The 24610-nt window shown below is 35.6% G+C and overlaps 1 protein-coding gene and 1 long non-coding RNA gene across 2 annotated transcripts in view; both read right to left on the minus strand.

Annotated features, from left to right (window-relative positions):
- The window catches only part of linc.sox4a (linc RNA sox4a), a 102434-nt gene extending 87649 nt beyond the window's left edge, over positions 1 to 14785 (minus strand). Inside the window, exon 1 of the long non-coding RNA XR_659033.5 lies at positions 14640 to 14785. This is a non-coding gene — a long non-coding RNA (linc RNA sox4a). The remainder of the gene's footprint in view (positions 1 to 14639) is intronic.
- A 5797-nt stretch (positions 14786 to 20582) lies between these two features.
- sox4a (SRY-box transcription factor 4a) lies at positions 20583 to 23843 on the minus strand. Its single transcript, NM_213122.2, has one exon. It carries the CDS (start codon positions 23440 to 23442, stop codon positions 22351 to 22353), a length of 1092 nt encoding a protein of 363 aa, NP_998287.1. The 5' UTR covers positions 23443 to 23843; the 3' UTR covers positions 20583 to 22350.
- Between the last annotated feature and the right edge of the window lie 767 nt (positions 23844 to 24610).

Genomic DNA, 24610 nt, shown 5'->3' on the forward strand with positions numbered 1-24610 from the left:
GATATAGTGATATTTTTTTGCAATATCGCCCCACCCTAGGAAATTTATAATAATGTCAATCATCAGATGTTTTAAAATTTTGTTTATTTGTAAAATGACTGTGCAGCAAATCAATGCGTATACAGTATATTAAAGCAACAAAGAAACACAGATGAAGCAAAAAAGAAAGAATTTCCTAAGTGTTGTTCAATGAAGAGATGCGTTTTTACACACATTTTTAAACAATATTTTTTATTATTAACTAATGTATTTGCCATGATGGCATGTACATACTATTTCACTAGTTATTTTGCAAGACAGTAGCATTCATTCATTCATTCATTCATTTTCTTTTCGGCTTAGTGCCTTTATTAATGCGGGGTCGTCACAGCGGAATGAACCGGCAACTTATCCAGCATATGTTTTATGCAGTGGATGCCCTTCCAGCTGCAACCCATCACTGGGAAAAACCAATACACACTACACACACATACACTACAGACAATTTTAGCTTACTCAATTCACCTGTACGACATGTCTTTGGACTTGTGGGCAAAACTCAAGCACCTAGAGGAAACCCACGCCAATGTGGGGAGAACATGCAAACTCTACACAGAAATGCCAAGTGACCCAGCCTAGGCTCAAACCAGCGACCTTTTTGCTGTGAGGCGACAGCACTACCTACTGTGCCACCGAGTCGCCTAGTAGTATTCAGTTAGGTACAATTTAAAGGCCAATTAATTAGGTAAGGTTAGCTAGGCAAGGTCAGTTAGGCATGTCATTAGACAACCATGGTTCATGCTGTAGTCAATAGGGGAAGGAAAATAAATTCTTTGCTCTAATCAACATAACATAGGAAATTACACATTTTATTTACATTATTATAATGACACGTCATTAGTTTAGTTATGGCATTTTAAATGCAAGTGTGACATTGTTTAAGATGTCTTTCTTATGACAACTTTATAAACACATTTACGGCATCCTGTCTTTGTTTTTGTCACGACAACTTGACATTACCAAGACAACATATCTTGTCATAAACATAATTGTCATGAGGCCATTAAATTGTGCTATGGATTTTTTTCTGATGAATTTTGACATTTAAATTTCTCAGTAAATGCATCAATACTCTGTCAAGTTATTGTATATCAGTCATTACTAATTAATGATATTTTAATTTGAGTGTCATTTTAAAGGTTTAATGATGCAAGACACAACTAAAATGACCATCAGGTCTATCACAGATTTATGGCAAGTTATGTTGTCTTGATAATGTCATGTTGTCATGACAAAGAAAAGTAATGTTCTAGCAATTATTTCAGCTTGAACAGTCACATCTTGATTAGTATCCATGTAAACAGTCAATCCAGTCTAAAGTGAAAGAAACTCAGTGGCATTATCTGACTACAACCAGGAGCCTAATAATACAGCAGCTTGATATCCCTGCTTGAAAGAGATAGTTCATCCAAAATCGAAGATTTACTCATTATTTACCCACCCTCAAGTGGTTCCAAATCTTTAAGTTTTTTTATTCTGTTGAATACAAAATAAAATCTTTCAAGGATGGCTGAAAAACTGTAACCACTGACTTACATAGTATGAAAAGTGCTATGGGAGTCCATGTTAAGGGTTTACAGCTTTCTTCAAAATATCTTCATTGTGTTCAACAGAAGAAAGAAAATCAAACAAGTTTGGAACAAGTGAAAGATGAGGAAATAATAACATCATTTTCAGTTGTGTGTGAACTATCCCTTAAGTCTACTCCACCTGAAAGAGTATTCACTGATAATTTTTAGAAATGCCAATAGCTTCTGAATCAGATTCAAATCCAATAGAATCAGGACATATGAATCAATACCCAGCCCTATTTAACTGCAAATTTAAGATGGTATAGTCTCTCTCCACCATGTGAACAGGGTTTCCTGTAATTCCGGAGCACTATTCAGTCCTCTCTGAAGCATGTGGAACTGCTTAAGCACGAACACGCGCAAACACACGCACACACACACACACACACACACACACACACACACACACACACACACACACACACACACACACACACACACACACTAGTGAGTGAACAGTGAAGCCAATCTCCAACTGTCACAGGACATTGACCTTCATCCTCAAGTGAAATATACAGTGATTGCTTTCACAGATGTGTTCTGTACAAACAAAACCTGAAGAACGTTTCAGCGGCTCTTTCTCCTTCTGTTTATCTGTAATTCGCACCTTCTCACATCCCATATTTTAGATTTAGTAGTCCACTGCACTGAAATGGGTCTCTTATTTCTTAAAATACTAAATAAAAAAAATATTGTTCATTCATTCATTTTCCTTTCGCTTAGTCCCTTATTTATTAGGGGTCACCACAGCAGAATGAACCACCAAAAAATATTAAATAACTTAAAATAAAAAATGAAATTAATACAAATTAATTGATTATCTTAAAATTGTGTAATATTCTAAAACAACTATTAAATAAAACTGTAAAAAATGGAGTAAAGCAAATTCACAGCAGAAGACTCTTTTTTTTATTTTAAATAAAATGTTTTTTATTTTATGGTTTATTTAAAAAGAAAAATTACTACAATAAAATACAATATTACAATAATATTAAAATATTTAAAACTGCAAGCAGGGATGAAAGGGATCTCGCACCCGGTGGCCTTACACCCCATTCACATGGGAAGTCAGCTTCAACGCTTTCTATTTCCTTTGAATGGGTGATGTCAGGCGTTGCCGAACTGCATTGTTGATCCGTAAGTGCCACTTCTGTGGCGTTGCCTGCTGCAGAAGTTGAGACTTTCACAAATTTTGAGGCGCCGACGGAAGCGTCAGCCAATCAGATTGCTGTATGCAAATACACCTGCTCAGACAGCAGCCAATTGCGGTCTAATGACAGAGCAGAGGACAATAATAATTTAAGCTGATATATATTTCAAAAATCTGAGAAAATCACCAATTTATGCCAAACTTCCTTCTTTCAGCAGGTGGCGCTATGACTGTGACTCAATATTGTCATGTGGATGTCTTCAGGAGTGGAATCTCATCGAACCTGTGAATTTTTAGGCAGATCAGACATTGTTTGGCTGAGTTAGAAGTATTTCCTTCTCTATGGGAAGCACTGAACTTTGTCAGTCTGTCACAGACACACCCTTCGGCGAAAAATATAAATCTTAACAATTTAGTATCAAAAAGGCCTTTGGACTAAACTAATGGAACATGGATTCGATGTGATAAAATTTGTGATTTTGTAATTTTAAACATGTAATTTCCTATGGCCAGCAGGTAGCACTATAACTGTAACTGGATACTGGTATGCAAACGTGTTCAGGTCAGGACTGTTATCAAACGTGTTAATTTTGAGGCAGATCAGACAATGCATGCCGGAGTTATAAAAACTTCCTGTTTCATAGCGAATCGTCAAAATTTGAGCCACGGACATGCCCTTTGACAAAAACTATAGATCTTCGCAATTTAACATCGCCAAGGCCTTTAGATGACAAAACCCAATATTGGTGTTGATTTGATAAAATCACTAGAAGGAGTTTGTTAAAGTACAATGCCACTTTTTTGGCACAGGATGTTAAAAAAAAATCTGACTTCCTGTTGGGTTTGAGATTTTATTCCAAGAGACTTTTTTGTAGGTTTTGGAATGTTTAAAATGTGTGGCAATTTTCATACGTGTGCGTGAAAAATTTGCATAGGTGGTGCTGTCGAGTTATTTTGCCACACCCACTTCTGAATCCTATAACAAAAGTACATTTTCGCCACTTCTGGGGTGTGGGCAAAGATTCATGAGTTTTCGGGCATGTTTAGACCCTCAAAATCGCATTACGGAGGAGAAGAAGAAGAAGAAAAAGAAGAAGAAGAAATGTACCATTAGCAGAAGTACAGTAAATTAATAAAATAAAATGAAAAAGGACAAATCCCGAAACTAAAACAGCAGGATTATTTGAGCAGGATAATAATTAATTATCAAAGATTATTAGATAACTGCATTCACTAAACTTGGAGCACTAGCTTTAAACAGACATTAAGTACAGTAATCCAAGCTGAAATAATTGCAGTGAATAACAAAGCAATAGAAAAAGTGTGAAGTCTGTGAACCCACAAACTATAAAACAGCCAAAGCATAAAACCATAGAAATGTATCTTATTCAGCTCAAATTGCATTTTTCCACAGCAGTCGACTAATAAGGAAAATAAGAGAGTGACAAACTGAAGAAAACAGAAGTAATAATATATAGGTGTCAGGGTGTGAGAGAGGACGGAAAGCAATGGAAAACAGGCGAAAAGACGAGGAGGATAGAGGTTATACTGGGTGGAACGAGGAAGCTTGGAGGTTGCTTGGTGTGCCAATCTCAACCATAAAGGGATTTTGTGATGAGAAAGCAGGAGAGGAGAAGAAACTTCACAGTACAGTACAGAAACATCTGTGTTGCATTTGCATTGAGCTGTGAATCGAGCACCAGGTTCATGTGTCCTTATGTGCTGGAGAGCAATTCACGACCCAGTCTCTGCACCTCTTTATTCCATATACAGGCCCTGGCATGATAAACCAACATTTAGAAAAGCAATATGCTTACAAAAGTAGATCATTACAATTGAGAAATTGTAAAACTGTGTAATATTAAAAACTATTATGACAATATGGTATGGTTCATAAGATACACTTACCGGCCATTTATTATGTACATTATTATTATGTACACCTGTCCAACTGCTCCTTAACGCAAAATTCTAATTAGCCAATCACATGGTAGCAACTCAATGCATTTAGGCATGTAGAAATGGTCAAGACGATCTGCTGCAGTTCAAACTAATCATTCGAATAGGGAAGAAAGGTTATTTAAGTGACTTTGAAAATGGTTTGTTCGTGCCAGACAGGCTGGTCTAAGTATTTCAGAAACTGCTGATCTACTGAGATTTTCACGCATAACCATCTATAGGATTTGCAGAGAATGGTCCGAAAAAGAGAAAATATCTAGTGAGTGGCACTTCTGTTTGTGCAAATGCCTTGTTGATGCCAGACGTCAGAGGAGACTGGTTCGAGCTGATAGAAAGGCAACAGTAACTCAAATGACCCCTTGTTACAACCAAGGTATGCAGAAGAGCATCTCTGAACACACAACACGCCAAACCTTGAGACAGATGGGCTACAGCAGCAAAAGACCACACCGGGTGCCAGTCCTGTCAGCTAAAAACAGGAAATAACACTCTTAATATATAATTACAGTTTAATACACTGTATACATTTTTGTGTGACTTTATTATGCAACATTCTAAAAAAATCTAAATTTTGAATTTGCATTTTGACTTTAATTTTTTTTATGCCTTTTGTGTTTTTGTATTCAACTTCTGTTTGTTTCAACTTGTGTATTTTTTATTTACCTATTTATTGGTTAATTAAGGTAATCATTGTTTGTGGCTGTTATGTCTATAGTTTGACTATTTCCAGGCTTCTGTTGTATTTCATGTGTGACCTGATGAAGACCTTGTAGGTCAAAACATTGTCTAATTAAATTGCCTTTTAAGAGCTAAAGTTGAAGTGTGCCAATTCTTTTTAGTTTTTCTCAATTTCTCCAAAAAAAAAACTATTTCAAATTCATCCGATACGCTCAGTAACTTACAGATTACATTATTATCAATACTGGTAATTGACATGGGCCGGTATAAGAAACTGATGGTATGATAACCTTGTATAAAAATATCACAGTTTTTATGGTGTTGTGATTACAGCTCTGAAATACATGTTTTTTTTTTATTTCTGTAAAAAATATATTTTTATATATTTTTCCCATTTAAACACAATTTGTTTTTGTTTTGTTTTTTTAAGAAACATTTAAAATATTTTGGAGCAGTAAACATGTCAAGCTAAACAATTCAAAGAAACTTTTGAAGTAATACAAGTAAAATATAAGTTAAAAAAACGCCACCTTTGGATATCTTTTCTGCAAAAATTTTACATATACCACAGGAACAGTATAGCAGAAAATTTTAGTGGTTTAAAAACCTTGACTTTTACAAACCGCGGTATTCCTTGAAAATTGGTTATCGTCCCATGTTACTTATCGATACTGTCATTGAAACTATTCTCTATAATTTGTTGCAAAAGGAATAAAAAAATCTTGAAAAGTTCAAGTTCTTGTATTACTGTACAGCATGAAGATGCATAAAATATGGAAATATACAGCAAAAAAAATACAGCAACACTTAAGTTGTATAACATGTTTTGTTGGTAAATGTTATATTATATTACTATTGTTGCCACCTCTGTTCACTATCACACTACAGCATTTGTAGCATTTTACACAGGTGTTGCTTAGCTTAGTTATGTAAGCCCACACTTTAGACCTGACAGCGTGATGACATGGTCAATCCTCGGAGGATCATAATGAAATACACAAGCAGATGTGGTGAAACAGGTTAGAAATAAACTATGCAGGACTGTGGGCAGAGTTCTAATACACTGTTCAACATACATTAAAATGTTATTTCTGTTTCATTCAAATTGGTTCATTCATTCATTCATGCATTCATTCATTTTCTGGTCGGCTTAGTCCCTTTATTAATCCGCCAAACTTATCCAGCAAGTTTTTACACAGCGGATGCCCTTCCAGCCGCCACTGCCTCGCCCAAATTGGTTCATATAATCTCTCATATACACTTACGGGCCACATTATTAGGTACACATCCAGCTGCTCGATAATGCAAATTTCCAATCAGCCAATCACATGGCAGCAACTCAATGCATTTAGACATGGTCAAGACAATCTGCTGCAGTTCAAACCGAACATTAGAATGGACTTTGAATGTGGTATGGTTGTTGATGCCAGATGGGCTTGTCTGAGTATTTCAGAAACTGCTAAACTATAGGGATTTCCATGCACAACCATCTCTAGTTTTTACAGAGAATGAAACAAAAATGGAGAATATTCAGTGAGCAGCAGTTCTGTGGGTTGAAATGACTTGTTGATGCCAGGGGTTTAGAAGAAAATGACCAGAGTGGTTCGAGCTGATAGGAAGGCAACCACTCGTTACAACCGAGTTATTTTGATGAAAGTGGCCACTGGCCAGTGAGTGTATACGGTAGTGAAGAAAACATGTTGGTTATCACCGTAGAACAGCAAAGAGGATAAATATGATAAATAAATTGATGAACATGAAAACAATAAAAAAAAGAATATGGCAATATATGGATTATCTGTCTTCTTCAAGCCATCCTGGGTATTTTATAAGCATAAAGTACATTTATAAAGTCTTGCTAACACCCTATATCACTTTGAATATTGAATACTGTAAAACAGTATGATTTCTTCTACATTTTGTAATATTAAATCATGTCTGGTCACAAAAATTTGCCATTTTAAACACTTATGTATGAAGTGTATTTGGAGTAAAATCATATCATTAAATCTCTTTCCAAACAGACTCGAACACGCAAAACTACTGCACACAAACTACTGTAATAATTATTCATTGCACAACCATCATTATCATTACTATTACGATAACCTTTACTTCTACATTACTTTTTGTTTTTATCGTAAGCAGAATTTTCGGCATCTTGCTAACTTAATAACACAGTAATATATCACATATCCCTACTTCTCAGGACCCATCCATTATAGTAACAGTAAGTATAACATAACAAGAAATATTGGTAAAACTTCCTGTATTTTTCCATTTATTACTTATTTTTTGTGTTACATATCACAATGTCCAATTTTTTCATCATCAAGCCTTATTTTAAACCCAGATGTGCCCTTCATTTCCTCGAAACGCCCAAGAGTGTAAAATCAGTACAATCCAACATCAAAACACCACATATAAACCAAACTCCAGCAGAACAAAGCACCGACCCGCATTCATGACGCAGAAGCCTCCCTTCAGCAAATGTGTGCATTCAAACCGCACATAAACATGACACAAACATACACCAGTTGCTCGCGGCCATAAAACGACAGCACGTCACATGAGAGCGCAGCGAAACTTCTGAAGTGGGCAGAGCCTGCAGAGCATCCCTACAGTTCAGCACTGTCAGCAAATTCGCACTCCGTTTCAGGACAGTAAAACATCAGGCTTTCTTGGCTGCGTGTAGAGAGATAGACGGGGCGAGAGTAAATCAAAGCATATGCTGACAGAAACTCAGTCTAATTTCAAAGACCTCTACCAAGATCTTGACAAGGCCCTAAGATACCAAACTATTAAAAACGTAAGGGGGTGCCAAAACAACCGCTGTGATGCTGGGAAGAAAATTAATGCTGCGGATGATGCCTGATGTCACCACGCAGCCGGATCGCTTTTGCTCAGGAAAAAACCTCTGAAATTAATTTCAGAAATAAAGACCCTTGTGCTGAACAGATGCATAACTACACTGGAAACCATAGGGGAGGTGAAGCTGTTAACAGACACTGAACGGCTTTTCGGTTCATCTCCTTCATCCTAAACTACGTCTTCGAGCAAGAAGGTGTCTATTTACCTTTCCGCTAAGGAGACAGAAGTGGGCTCGCGAGTTCAAGACAATAGAGCTGCCAGAACCAGCGTTCGGCTCCTCTTGCACTACCTCTCACACACTATGATTTATGGGTAGTAATTACTCCACTGCCGGTGACATCATCTCACCACGCTTCCCGCACAAAAGTGACTAATTAGCTGTGCTGTCTTCTGATGCCTGCAATGTCTTTTTTCTCCCAATTTTTTTTTTTTTTTTTTGTATGGAAGACAAGGCATGTCAAAACAAGACATTTCAACATCCCAAGGCAACACGGCTTTCTCTGTAGCAACCTTTCTGAGCAGGCATACATTAATATAGCCTGTCTGACGCTCTCTCTCTCACTCACAAACAAACACAGTGTCATGCAGAAACACTGAACCACAGAAGCTGTTGATCCCTTGGTCAGTTTTAAATAACGACAAAAATGTGATAGGACTTAAAATAAAGGTTTATTAATAGCACCTGTAGTTCTTTTAAAGGCGTGGTCCACTATGATATTATGTTTTGATCTGTAATGTCGCTGTGTGAATATAATCAATATCTCTGAATTTAAGATGCTCAAAGTTCAATGCAAACAGAGACATTGGTTATTATAGGGTTAGCTTAGCAAAGCATACAGCAAACAAATATGGGGACTACAAAAAATACATTCAGGCTAGTGAGATCACAAATGCTTTAGGTAACGCACATTCACCGTGCGCATACACCCCGCGCAGCAACGAGGCGTGGCCAGAGGCGCTGTAATGTTATAGCAGAAAAAGCTAAAATTCCGTCCAAGCAGTTCCACAGAGCTTCTTCGGTTTCTGTATTTGGGCTTCCAAAGGACATGACTCAAAGAGAGAAGCGCTTACAAATTAATTTTAATTATGTTCCAGAGAATTATAAAAAATATATAGCTAGCATTTGACAAAGGACAGCTTCCAGAATCTTTTCCAGTTCAGTGCTGGATTCGGCTAAAAACTCAAACCGACAAAGCTGTGAATTGTGAGTCACAACCTGCAAGTATTTGTATTTGTTAAAATTGATCAATTTCATGCACAGTTTCAAGCGTTAATGGAATATTGTAGCAAGGACGTAAACAAGGATGTAAACAACAGGAAAGGCTGTTTGGCACTGCTAAGAATTTAGCTACAAAATTATATTGGTAAGTCAAACCGATGTAAACAGTCACAATCTTCATCAGCGCATGCAGTGCCTCTCTATGCCGCTGCTTTCCGTGTGTTCTACATCTCAAATATTAAACTTGCAAAAGATATGTGAACGTTTCATATTACTTACACATGCTTATTCTGAATATATGTGAAAGACACTTGTCAGATTTTATTTTAGAGAGCAGGTGGGAGGTTCAGCTGTGTGCTCTTCATTTTCTGTCTGATTCAGCTAGTGCTCACACAGCAAAAGAGCGTGTGTTTGTAGGGGCGTGACGTGGTGCCGATCCACGAATCACAGCACATTATGTTAGCTGACCTATCAGAGCCTCTTGAAGGTGGGCCTTTCAGAGGAATTAGGATATATGACAGTCGTTTTCATGTTAGCTGAGTAGCTGTATATAATCAAAGTAAGATATATGGAAAAATAATGTGATTTTGTACAAATGAAGCATGAGCACACATTGCTTTGCATGTTATAAACAAAACCAAGCCTTAAAAAATACACTCTCGACCACCCTTTTAACACAAATGGAAACTTTGTGCTGTGTGTACAAAAAGGTTTGTAATGGTGGACAGTTGCAGATTCCTTGTAATCTAGATTACACATTGGATTACAAATGTACGTTATGTACATGAAAATAGCTTATTTTTGAATGTTTGTAATTAGATTACAATAACTTTGTATTGATTGCAAGATCAGTAATTGAATTATTTGCCTCAATCTGATTAACACAATAATATGATTAAGGCATTTACATGAGTTGCTTTTTGAATGTTCTTTTCATGATCTCGTTTTACATGTTATAGCACATAATTGGATTAGCGTCACCACGCTATCCACATTTCCTACAGAGTTTCATGAAATTTCCAGTGTTCCATTTTTAATTTGTCAACTTTAACTGCAGTTTGGCACTTTCACCTACATTCAGGAACATTTCATGCATGCTGTGTGTGTAGACTATCCTGTCGGATATGCGGTGAAAATCCTACTAGACTGTAATAGTTTTATTTAGGTGTTTACATTTCTGTACTGCACTTCAATAATGCGATTAAAATCAGCATACTCCACATGTCTTGATTTGATTTCTGTTTAGTTCGATTATGACTTTAGTTGGATTAAGGTAATCAAAAATCACAATTTACATGATCGACTCTTAATTAGAGTATTGTCTTAATCGAATTAAAATCGGATTATTGGTGTCCATGTAAACATACTCATTGGTATTCAGTTATTTTTCTTTTACTCTTTTTTTATTTATATTTTCCTTTTTTAAATAATATTTTATAATATTTAGCATTCTTACAATTCAGTTAGATTACAACCAATTTTCTGAATTTTGGTGTGAATGTAATGTTGGCCATTTTTTACCATTTGGGACACTTTATTCACTTGAATCACCCCTGAGATTTTACCAAGGTTAAGGGTAATCCGAAAGTAATCAAAGTATACTACCTAAAATCAATTTACTGTAGATTTGCCACAAACTACAAAATTTAATTTGTAATCAATAACATTTTTCATTTTAGTAATAACACCTAGTAACTGTTCAGGTTTCGTGCATTCATTCTAAAAAAAAATCTAAATGGTGTTTTTGCAGGGTCCCATAGAACAATGTTTCTCAACCACGTTCCTGGAGGACAACCAACACTGCATGTAAATATCTCCTTTGTCGGTTACACCCATTACAGGTCTTTCAGCCTCTGTTATGAGCTCATGATCTGAATCAGGTGTGTTTGTTTAAGGAGTGTGCAAAATGTGGAGAGCTGGTGGTCCTCCAGAAACATGGTTGACAAACACTGCCATAGAATAGCCATTTTGGGTTCTCAAAAATAATATTTCGGTTAGGATTTCATAAAAAAAAAATAATAACAATAATAATTTTAAAAAAAACATTTTTTTAGCATGAATAACATTTTAAGAGTATAAAGAACATTTTTCCACAACTTTTTGTGAAATTGAAAGTTTCCAAAGATGTTCGTGTAACCATGAACCTTTATTTTTTAGTTATACAAACTAATTGCTAATATGCTCAACAGCACTGAGAAGCAAAAATCAAACTTTTCAATACACAAACCACCAATATTTATCACAATTAATCATAGTAATGCTGACTGAAACCATGGCATTGTGAGATATTCATTTAAATTGCACTGTAAAGAAATTTGTTCTGCTTTTAATATTTTAGTTGAATCAAATTAAGCCATAGTCATCTCAACTTACATCAAGCAAACTGACTAAAAATATTAAGTTAAACTTTGTATAACTAAAAAAATCTAGTGAAAACCTGATACATTTAAAACAGGGGTGCCCAAACTTTTCCTTTTGAAGGGCTAAAAACCAAACTTAATTGAGGCTAATGGGCCAAAGGTAAATATAGGTTAGGTTATTTACCATAGGTAATTTCCTAATTTGTTTATTATTGTTTAAAATTACTAGAAAACGTTATTTTATACCAACTAAGTCATTATGTTTAAAATTGTACAATTAACTTATTACAGTAAAAACAAAACAATCTAAATTCTGACAGAATTAAACCAGCTTTTGTCTTGCCAATGTCTTCTGCATAGTCCTCTATCTATCTATCAAGTGACAGTAATTACATTTGATAAAATTAAGACTCATTTACATTTAATTGAAATACTTAAATTCAGTTTGCTTTTTTGTAGCTCAGCAATAAAACATACAAAAAGGTTACATCAAATTATAATGATGATCTCTGAATTAAAGGCATTCACCCCAACTCTCTCCATCAAAATCACTCTCCTCTCAGATTGGATGGTGGGCCAAATCAAAGGATACAATGGGCCAACTTTGGTCTGCGGGCCATACTTTGGGCATCTCTGATTTAGAATAAAAATAAGTTAAAGCTACATAAAATTATTTGTTGTCAAGACTTTTTCCATTATGCTTTTTTAACGGTGTGTTATTATTATTATTAATGTAACAATATATTAGAACATAGATTGTAACAATTATCATTAACGCATTGTTATTGCATATATATTAATAAAGATATAATTAATAGTAAATAAAGTGTCAGTACGTCATCAACTTATAGTTTATTATTTTATGTTTTGGTATTTTGGTAACATTACAATACGGGACAAATGTTAATGTGTTTACTAAAATGAAAAAGCTACGATCAACACATTTGTTACAGTATTTTATCATCTTTGGTATCATTGGTGAATGAAAATACAGTTTATTGTTAGTTCATGTTAATTCACAGTGCATTAATGCCAACAAGAACATCTTTAATAATGCGATAGTATATGTTGAACTATGATTAATAAATGCTGTACAAGCATTTTATTAGCTAAAATCCTATATGTATTAATCAAAATGTGTAAGATATGTAATTTTTTTTATGTTACATGATTTTATTTTTATTTAATAATCTAAGTTTACACTAGATATCTTCAATAATGATTTCTTTACTTGTTTTTTTTTTTTACTTTTTTATTCCATTTTAAATGAAGTGTTCACATTAAACAACTGAAGTAAATTCACATTCTGAAAGATGCCCCACTCAAGCTCATTTCTACTGTCAACTCAAAACAAAATAAAAAATAACATTAAAACAAGTAAAAAAAAAAAGGAGAAAAAAAAGAGGTTAAGCATTTTAATATTTTTTGTTGGAATAGCATTTCCACATTGTAAAGTGTGGCTTCTAGCATTCAAATGCCCTTTTTCTCTTCTGGGTTAAATGAGGTCTCTTTGTATTGCACATTACTCATTTCCTATCGTTCTGAAAGGGTTGCTTGTGTTGCATCCATAGGCCTCAGTCCAGTCAATCACAAAACAGCTATCTATTTTATACTTAATGAGCAAAAAAAAACAAGAAAAAGGAAAAAATAATAATAATCTCTATTTGTAGCAAACAAAAACTGTGACCTAATCTATGGCTTGTAGGACTTTAAAAGAATCAAGGGCACCAGTAACTACGTATAATAACGGAGAACAACCAATGACCTCAACATGAAGTTTAAAATACAAAAGGCCTGAACAAATTAAATATCTATTTTATTATTAATTTAATAATAAATAATGGATTCCTTTTTAAATTAAACTGGCTTTTGTACCTTCTGCATATGGCGTCTCATTATGATACGTTTTGTATATAGATAAAGATTACCTGTCTTTATTAAACTATTATCTGTCTAAATAATAATATTTGATCATATTTTTCATTGTAAAGTTAAATAAAAACACACATTATAATATACTCATAAAATATACTCTTTTTCTCAGAACGGCTACACGAAATAACTGAAAACAATCAAACTACCTGTTGCTAACCTTCATTAATAAATGTTGATTATAGTCTAACTTTCCGAATGAAAAAAATATTATGGTAGTATTTAGTTTAATTGTATTTATTAACCATGCTATAAAATATTATAGCACAGTATATATTATAATATTTACAACATTTTGTAGTGTTAACTATAGTGAATTGATAAACTTATAAATACTACAGTATAATTCAATCTTCACTACTTTAAACAGTGATGAATACTAAAATATTAATACAATACTGCCAATTAATTACCAAAATTACCAGAACATAATAATTCAAGTAATATAGTATGATTCAAAAACGTTTTTACTATAAATTGTTATATATATATATATATATATATTTTTTGTCCATTTGTGTTGTAATCAATATTAAACATACTATACATTAAAATGCATTGTAAAGCAGGTGGACCGAAAACGTGACTTCTTTCTTTGTTGATTTATTCCACTTGTAAATTGTGCTGAGCAGATAAAATCCCACAAACTGTTTCCAACCAGGTCAAGTTTATGAAAAGTCATCCAATGTTAAGATTCCATTCAGTAATCGAGTTACATCCCAATGTCTCGTGTCCAAGTGAAGTTTACAAGCAGTCAGTTCATTACATGATGAACAAAGGAATACTCCACTCCCCCTTTGTGCTCAACTTTGAGAGCAGGCGCACTAAAACTACCGCTGAAATATCCCAAAACCATTTACCTACGTCAGGATGTCATCTTCGGAGAGTTTTGTCAAACACGTGTGGAGGTCCACTGAGAGGCAATCCCGTTTTGTCGTTATAATCCATAAGCGCAAAACTTTCCGCGTTCGGATGTTTGGTTGTATTGATGATGCGCTTTGTCTACACGTGCTTAGACGGCTCGTCTGACCACGCCCCTTTCACGCATGACCCCACCCCTTGTCCGATATCATGCACTTTGCAGAATAGACTTTTGTGAAGAAACTTATTTAATGTAAGTCAATAAATCAATTAATTAATTAATTAATGGTATCACCATATTTCCCCAATTGATGAATTATATCAAGAATTGCAAATATATGTGTTTTAGAGGTACAGCTTTTCTAAAATGTAATGTTTAAATGTGTAAAAAAATATTATATCATTAAATATGTGCTAATTTGCATACATGTGTGGTCCAAGATTCTGAACATTGGATTTATATTCCATCTTACATGGACTCAATAAGGAAAATAATAAGGAATCCCTGCAGGGATTTTGGGGCCCTAAGCAATTCCAGCCATTGGGTCCAAGTCCTGAAATGCACCCTTTCTACTTTTATTTAAATTTTATTTAATTTGCTTTTTTATTTGTGTCTTTTTATTATTATTATTATTATTTTTATTATTTTACATTTTATATTATTGCAATCTCTACATTTTAAATGATTCATTTTCTTAAAATGAATGTACAACAAAAAATCAAAAAATATATATACATATTTTATAGATTTTACTGCTGGACTGCTCCATTAATTATTTTGCAATATTATTATTATTATTACATACCTTTATATTATTATAATAATATTACATTTGATTGTATGTAAAATAATATTTAATTACTTTAAATTTGTATTTGTAACTCTCATCATAACAAATATGGTAGAAAACGATTTTATATATTGTTTATAGGTATAATTTATACTTCTAGATATTTATTGGGGGCCCCCAGGTTTCCCCTAAGCGGCAGCTTACTTCGCTTGTTGGTTAAATCTGCTCCTGTGTACCGCAATTATGTTGTACTGCTTGCTTCAAGCTTATATAACTCTTTTGCACAATATAAAACTTTAATTCCCCAGTGGCGTCCCCAGAAAATTTTCTTAGGGGTGGCCAGAAGAAGCCAAACCAAATCTTGGTGTGGCACACACAAAAATAATGAATTCAGTGTAATGTTTTATTTTTGTTTCTGGTAAACGGAATAATGTGGTTTTAATTCATTTAATTTATTAACTTTGAACTATTGCTATTTATTCCTTGAAATAATTCAGCAAGTACATGAGCAAACCAAATAAAAACCAATATTTAGTTTTAAAAACTATTTTATTATCATATTTATTATATATTAATTAATAAAACAGACAAATGAAAAAACTGAACAAAAGGCATTACTATACACTCTCACTAACTATTCAGACCCTAATAATGCCATTTATCCATATTGCTTTTTGAGCCACAACATTATCAATAAAGCTTCTTCTAAGTACCTTTTTACAAAATACAGGCACAAAATCATTGATATGTGTGGCCCTTGTGAGTCAACCAGCAAAAAAAAATGAGGAGCTACTGTAAATTTACTAGATTATGAAAAGCTGATTTCAAAACACATTTATTTATTTTTTTATTTATTTATTTATTTATTTATTTATTTATTTATTTTGGGGAATTTGTGGTTTTCAATTGGATAAAACAACATTTTTCATTTTAAAAATAATAATTTCCTAATAAAAAGTGTACAATCCCATGAACCCAAAGTCGTGTTTCGTCTCTGTTCGACAAACAATCCTAAACAAATAATGTTACAAGAACTTTATCCTTCATTTTTTTTTTAAAGAACTTAACGCAACCTTAAAATTGCTATGGTAAAGTCAGCTTATCTGCTGTGACTGAACGTCAGCGGTTCAGCCTGAATAGCAAAACGGTGATATTTAGCTCATGCTTACATAGGAAATTATAGTAAAATTTTCATTGTATAACAGCATGCATATAATGTGTGGTACTCAGCCAATGCGAATGTTCTGTAGAAAAGCAAAAACATTAAACAAAGCAAACCAAAATTACCTAATTTCGAGTCTTGTTAAGTGACGTTAACAAATTTGGTTTTTAAAAACTTAACATAGAACATAGGATAGTTTATTAGTCAAGACATAAATGTATGACATACATACCTGTTGTTGTTTCTTTAAAAAAATTGCCATTGCTGTCTATTGAAGGTGTGTGCGTGCTGTCATAGACAATAGGGGAAGGGGAGGGGCATTGAACCAGCTATTTCAGTGGCACCAATCAGTCCACAATAATTTAATGGCTGCATTTTATTTTCTTTATTTTTATTCTTTATTTATTGATATATTGTGAATTTATGTAAGTACATTTAACTCAATAATATCAACAGAAAAATCATATTAAGGTAGCCACAGGGGTGGCCAGAGTAATTAATTTCACTAATATTATTGTGATATAATAACAGCAATATTAAAATGTTATTTGATTTATTTACAATACAGTTTGTAAAGTAATATTTTCTGTCTTTTGGTGGATATATGAGAGACTTGCTTTGATTACCAAATTAATCTAATTGGATTTGCATTGTAAACATTAAATAAAAGTTATAAATGTATTATATTTTATTTCATATATTAAGTTTTTAGTTAAGATACGCCTAAAATCATTCAGCATAGCTAAATCTGCAGATTTGTTTTACATCAAGATTTATTTATTTATTTATTTATTTATTTATTTATTTATTTATTTATTTATTTATTTATTTATTTATTTATTTATGTCTTTTATTTTTATTTATTTTATTTAAACCTTTTTATTTTTGTTAGTTTACATTTTACAGTCAACTGTTTTTTTACTAAGGAGAATTTTGGTATGTCTATCCCTTCATAATTCAGAAAATACACCAAACTAGCAAAAAAAAAAAAAAATTTAAATTAAATACGCATAAATATGCCTCTGTCTTAGACCTTCAGAATACAGATATTAGAATAAAAATGTAAAAATTTGGTGTATGTTAATTCTGCTGTAGAAATTTATGCAGATTAAAAAATATTTAAAGAAAACTGCCTTTAATATTATGCAGTAATTAAAAAATACAACAACAACAACAAAACAAGATGCTTTGGATGCTTTCTTTTAGAGAAAAAAAAAACAACACTTTATGAAAAGCCAAAAAGCTCAACATTTCAAAGCTGACAGATGCATTCAAAAAATAAGTCTTCGCATAGCCTTGGATAAATCACTCATAAATCAGTTCTTAAAATGATATTCATAAATGAGAGATATGTTGATTCACCTTCTGCAGCTGTTTATTTCTTTCCAAAATGTTGATTGTACTGAGATCTTGGTTTTTAAATGAATTGCTTGAGGGTGGTTAATATATAAATGTACTTTTATGGCGGCTTATTAGGCTGTATTAGTGACATAGTGGCAAGCATAGTATGTGGATAAGTGTAAATATTTCTAAGGGTTCCTAATCTCTCTAAGTGCACCGATTCAAACCATCTGTGCTGCCTTCTGTTAGCACTGAATAGTTCTTCAGCATGTTGATCTTGTTAATTAATTTTTATTAAATACTAAAAATAAAGAGGCAGTATATTAAAGCAGGTAAAATAAGTATTGAACGTGACTATTTTTACCAAAAGAACATTTCTAAAGGTCATGTTGACTTTGAATTTTCAACAGATGTCAGTAACAATCAATTTAATCCATGTAAGTAAAACAAAAATCATTTGTTTAGAAATGACATTATGTGAAATGACACAAGGAAAAATATTGGACACATGAAGAAAGTGAGGTTGAAAAGACACGGAAAGCCAAGACAGCAGCTGAAATCTTTCAGTAGTCTAAAAGCAACCCTACCATCATCAGTGGAAATGAATATTTTTAGCTGCTTCAGTCCCAACACCTACATCAACAGATGCTAAAGATGAAACTGGGGTAGACAATTCAGCAAGACAAGTGTCAGACCAGTGCAATGCATGCAACTCCATACAGAAGGCATCTTGAAAAAAAAAAAAAAAAAAAAAAAAAATATATATATATATATATATATATATATATATATATATATATATATATATATATATATATATATATATATATATATATATATATATATATATATATTATAAGTCTGAATTATTATCCCCCTGTAATTTTTTCCCCAATTTTCTGTTTAACTGAGAGAAGATTGTTACAACACATTACTAAACATAATACTTTACTAGATATTTTTAAATACTAGTATGCAGCTTAAAATGACATTTAAAGGCTTACCTAGGTTAATTAGGTTAATTAGGCAAGTTATGGTAATTAGGTAAGTCATTGTATAATGATGGCTTGCTCTGTAGACAGTCGAAAGAAAAACATTGCTCAAGGGGGCTAATAAAATTGACCTTAAATGTTTTTTTTTTAATTATTATTAACTTAAAATAAAAACAATAAAAATGTAAATATAACAAATAAGACATTCTTTAGAAGAAATAATTATTATAGGGAATACTATTATAGGGAATACTGATAACAAACAAGTACATTACAAGCAACACACAGATACATGAGCTTGTTGCAACCATCACCCCTTCACAATCCATCATCCAAGTGTGCTTGACAGCCTGATGCATTCATATCTCAACTTTACACAACTGTGGTATTCAAACAGCTTCCTGTCTCTTTTCTCATTTGGGGGATGTAAACAGATTAACACGAAATCTTTCGAGAGACCCCCCCCTCCCCGCTCCCGACACAAACCAGTGCACCCAGAAGGAATTAATTGGTTTCAGCAGTCATCCCTGCTGAACAATCCACTTGAGCGCCCCCAATGTAGCCTCCCGGCAGAGACATCTCATCTGTCTCGCACTCCTCCCCCACAGAGCCCATGTCTAGACCCTCGTGCTGCAGTGTGCATCCATGCTCACACTTGACTAGGGCATTAGGTTCACACCCTGCGCTATCAGCCGGGATGATGCTAGATAATGACTCAGGCCCGAGTTGCTGGAACACTCAGCTCTTGAGACACTGACAAACCATCTGATCTATTTTTCTCTCATGTAAACATGTCGTATTGCGGCCGTGTAATGTGATTATTGTGTGTCTGTAACGTCTGGATTGTCACGTAGCCATTCGCCTGTGTCTTATTGCGGACATGGGGAGCGATGGATGGATGGATGTTTACTTAAAGACTGAAGAAGTGTATGTCATTATGGAATGGTTCCTCGTTGCTCTGTTTGCATCAGACCTGCTGGTCAATGTTTTGGTGTGCTCCTGTGTGTGTGTGTGTGTTATGAACTAAACAAAGCAGTGATGCAGAAGAGTGAAGTTAATAATTAACTGTGTTCATATTGAAGCTTTGAGCTTAATATTGAAAACCAGAGAGTTTTTAAAGCATTTCTTGAGAGCACGTTGCATTTTAGAAACTAACAAGGGCTTTGTTTACAGCTGTGTCATGATCATTTTGTTTTGCTCTTATAAAGCAATTTGGAAAGTTGCTGCTATATAAATTTGATTGAAAAGATAAAACATGCAAACATTTAGGATAAAATTATGATTTCTATTAAAAATGAAAGATTCCAAAGGGGTTTTCACTGTGATGCCACATTATGTGCCCTCAAAGACTTGTTCAGTAAACTATTCCTTAGAAACAGAACCATATTTTAGTATGAATAACTGTTTTGCTGAGTTTGGATGTTAAATGTTCTTCCTGAAACCATTAATGTCAATATAAAACCTTTATTTTAAAAAATGTATGCAGTGTGGTTGTTTTGCTTCGAGTGTGATAAGCGTGAAGCCATTATTTTTTCTTTCAGTGTTGGTGTAGTGAGGCAATACTGCTGTCAAAAGTGAAGCATTGTGGTGCAGGCTTATTCTTTACTTTTATGAAGTGTTTAACTGTGAAGAGAAATAGTCTTGCAACGTAAGACGTTCAGTTCCAGCTGATTTTATTTCCTTCTTGGAAAAAGACAAAGTTCTGTACAGAGGTCTGACAGGCAGTGACTTGACACAATTGGCTGGCTTTTTGAGTTCACTACTCAAATGTTGAGATATGGTATGGCAAGACAAAACAATATTGTACACAGCATATTGCACAAAATGAAACAATAAAACATATCTATATATTCCAAAAGTCATGAACAACACTCTTAAACATAGGGATGTATAAAGATATATGTTCTCGCTCCTGTCATGATATATCATTGTCAGACATAAACACGCAATCTTTTACTTATTTTACAGTCATTGTACATAGAAATCTTCATGTTGATCCTCTGCCTTAAACACAACTGCTCTACATAAACCTGAATTGAGAAATACAAAATGCTATTCGCCATGCCATAATATACTAAAACAATTAGCTACATTTAGCCAACAAGTAGAAAAGATTAAATATCCTTGTACAATTATGGAGTGAAGATGTACTTCATTGTTCATGAATTATAGGCATTTCGACCGTATCTGTAATTCCATCCAGTGGTTCAAACCGAAACGTGTCACTAGAAAAAGCACAAAGAAGTCGGTATTCAAAAGGTACAGTATCCCCAATAAATCGCAGCCTTCGCTGCTGCAGCTACATAAAACACCTCACTCAGCGCGCGCATCGTAGGCTAATGACGATTGGTCGTTGAAATGCAGATACTGTCTCTTTAAGAAGCCTGTGGATTGACACTGTAAACATGTTTAGGGGGCAGATTTTGGAGACAACCCAACCCCCTGCTTTTAAAAATCGGAAATCCAAACAGCGATATTCACCGATTGACACCCCCTCGATAGATTTTGTACAAAAATACACTCAGAAAATAATGAAACATTTAATCTCCGTTCCATGTGAGAGGTCATCAATTAAATAATACGAAACAAGTCTAGCCCTTCCGCGAGACAGACGGACATGTGCATGTGTAGTAGCCTATACACACAACAGACTGACTAGAACACAACGGACTGAGGGGAGTTAGAGGAGCAATGTTTGGCCGTTATAAATACATCGAGAGTATAAAAATGCCAGCGCAGAAAAGTTACTCGAGGATGAAAAAGTAAAAAGCAGACAGAGAGAGAGAGAGATAGAGAGAGAGAGAATAAACGCTCCTCTGATGAATTTTGGTCCTGATTTGTAGTGTAAAAGAGTCGAATCATCTGAGTTGCGTCTGAATCCTGATGTCATGACGACAGAAAAGCTGGTGATTGTGTTTGTTTTTGCGTCTGCCATTCGGTTTCAAAGAATCAATCAACATCAGTTACGCTTCTCGACAGCCTTTCGTAGTTAAATCGTAATGAAAGCATGCGACTCTGGTCTAACAAACGATTCTGGTAAACAATCTCAAGCGCGAGCAAATGAATCGCTCGCATGCTCTCCGCTCAGTACCTCCAGCACAACAAGCATTCAGACCAGACTTTTTTTTCTCTTTAAAAACGTCCCTTTTTAAGTCGAAGAGGGCGCACAACGTCAACTCGCCACCGCGCAATGCCTTCCTCTGCGTCCAAAGCGCGCCTCCCTCCAGCACCAAACGAGCAAGCTAAGCACTTTCATCTGCACTCTTGTCAGTGGATAATGAAAACCCACAGTATCTGATGCATGATAAACACGAGGAATCATGTCGTTGACTCGTCGTCTGACTCGTCTCGGAGGAGTTTGCAGCCCTCCAGTCATTTTGAGTGTTTTTTTTTTCTCTCAAAGCTGTCCTTTCATAACTAGCGCTCAATAAGTGAACACCAAGTTAGATATCGTGGATTCGAGCCAGTCCCCTGATATCATCAACTCGCTCACCTCTGGTGTGCAGTAGTCGGGGAACTCAAAGTGCGAGCCGGAGCCCGACTCAAAGTTGAACTCCAAATCTCTGTCCAGAGGCGCTGTGCCAAAGGTGCTGAAGCTGTCAAAGCCAGGGCTGGGGTCCGCCAGCTCGTCCTCGAACTCCTCATCCGAGGAGGATGACTGCGAGGAGTACGAGTGCGAGGCGGAGGGCGTCGGAGACGGCGCGCGGGTGTACTTGAAGCGCGCGGCAGGCTCCGCGTCTTCCTTTCCGCTCGCGAGCCCGTCCTCGTACAAGCTCAGCGGGTCGCTGGATTCCGCCGAGCTGCTCAGGGTGGGACTGGCCGGCACCGCGACAGAGGGCGGGCTGCTGTCTGTGCTGCATCCCCCGTACACATGCCCGCGCTTTGCTGGTTTCTCTGGGATTTGTTTGGCGGCGGACACGGACCTGGATTTGTAGAGTGCGTGGTGGTCTGCAGGGACGGAGTGTGAGGTCAGCTCGAGCGTTGTGGACTTTCTGTGCGTCCTGCTGAGAGTTTTCGAGCTCTTTTTGGATGCAGACTTGGCGCCGGGGCTAGCGCTCACGCGCTCCGCCTTCTCTCCAGTCTTTCCGCTGGATGACTTCACCTTCTTCCGAGGTCGATATTTGTAGTCTGGATAGTCTGCCATGTGCTTGAGCCGCAGGCGCTCGGCCTCGCGGATGAAGGGGATCTTGTCGCTGTCTTTTAAAAGTTTCCAGCGCTTGCCGAGTCTCTTGGAGATCTCCGCGTTGTGCATGTCCGGCGACTGCTCCATAATCTTGCGCCTCTCAATCTGCGACCAGACCATGAATGCGTTCATTGGCCTCTTGATGTGTCCCGATGGGGTTTTGCACCAGGCAATGTCCATTTTATCACCGGCTGAATTTGGAGAGCCTGGAGTCGGAGAGGCGTCCATGTCTAAGTCCATCTCCCCAGAATCAATGGAGTCGCCGGGGAGCACGTCGCTACTGCTGCTGCTGCTGGTGTGCGTCTGCTCCACCATAGCCAGGTCTGTGCCCATGCACTACAACAGTCTCAACTTTTAATTGCGCACAAAAATCCTACACGTGCTGCAGCGCTAGACGCGTTGAAAGCGCTAAGAGTCTTTCTTCTTCACTCTTGTATAAAATATGCTTTGGTCAATGTGGAAACAAAGTTGCTGCTTCTGCTGTCTTTTGGTTCAGCGCGCCATCCGCAAAGCGCATATCCCAGTCAGGAGCTCTGTCAATCCTGGCAATCTCGTCAAAATCAACAGTCTGTCGTTCAACTGCCGGTTCGACTGAAAACGAACCCAGAGTGCGCTCTGGACGCAAAGTATCTGAAGCCGTTTAATGGAAACGGACAAGTGTCTTCAGCATAGTTTGTCGTATGACCATGCGGTAGGTTTAGACGACTGCACTTTTTCATGCTCTGAGCTTCCGATCACCCTTCACAACTTTCAATACTTCTGCTAAACCGCCTCACAAGGATTTATTCTCTTCCGAAGGTATAAAGGAAAGAGAATCCAGCCAATCAGCTGCTGTCACTAGCCTATCCTCAGCCAAAGCCGCGCCCCGTCGCTTTCCATTGGCTGAATATAGTATCTAATAATAATCGGCGCGTGCAATGAGAAGCTTTCTGTCTGACCTCATTCCATCTACACTGCAAACTTAGTTTTAAAGGCACATTATGCGGCCCCCCTTTCCTAGATCGCACGCTGAATTTGGCAAGGGTGTCTAAGTTCGGATAAGCAATTCTGATGTTTGATTGTGAGTGATTAAAACAGTGTTATTAAACTCGGCTTTTCACAATCAAGTGTTTACTTAGTCTCACTGCTGATGTAACAAAAATCACAGAGAGGCTTAAAATACTAGGCATTTACAATATTACGTTGCAAAATTAATAAATTGTAGTTTTTAAAACACACAATGTCTTACAAAGTAATATTCACAAAGCCGCGCGTTTTATTTATTTACACACAGAGACAGACAGTGCGCGCACATGCCACGCGCTTCTTCATTCAAAGGCAGCATGTTCTTGTTTATGTTAGTGTCACGCGCACTGGTTGCAAATAATACAAAATAATACATAGGTTTCCAGCAGTGTACGTTTCTTAAACAGCCGATTTAGAGTAGCACATCCTTCCAAACTGTGTATTTCTAGCTCCTAGAATGAAGCTGATTTCTGAATGCTCTCACACAGCAGACAGT

Source organism: Danio rerio, chromosome 19, assembly GCF_049306965.1.
Source record: "Danio rerio strain Tuebingen ecotype United States chromosome 19, GRCz12tu, whole genome shotgun sequence".
NCBI classification, from domain to species: Eukaryota; Metazoa; Chordata; class Actinopteri; order Cypriniformes; family Danionidae; genus Danio; species Danio rerio.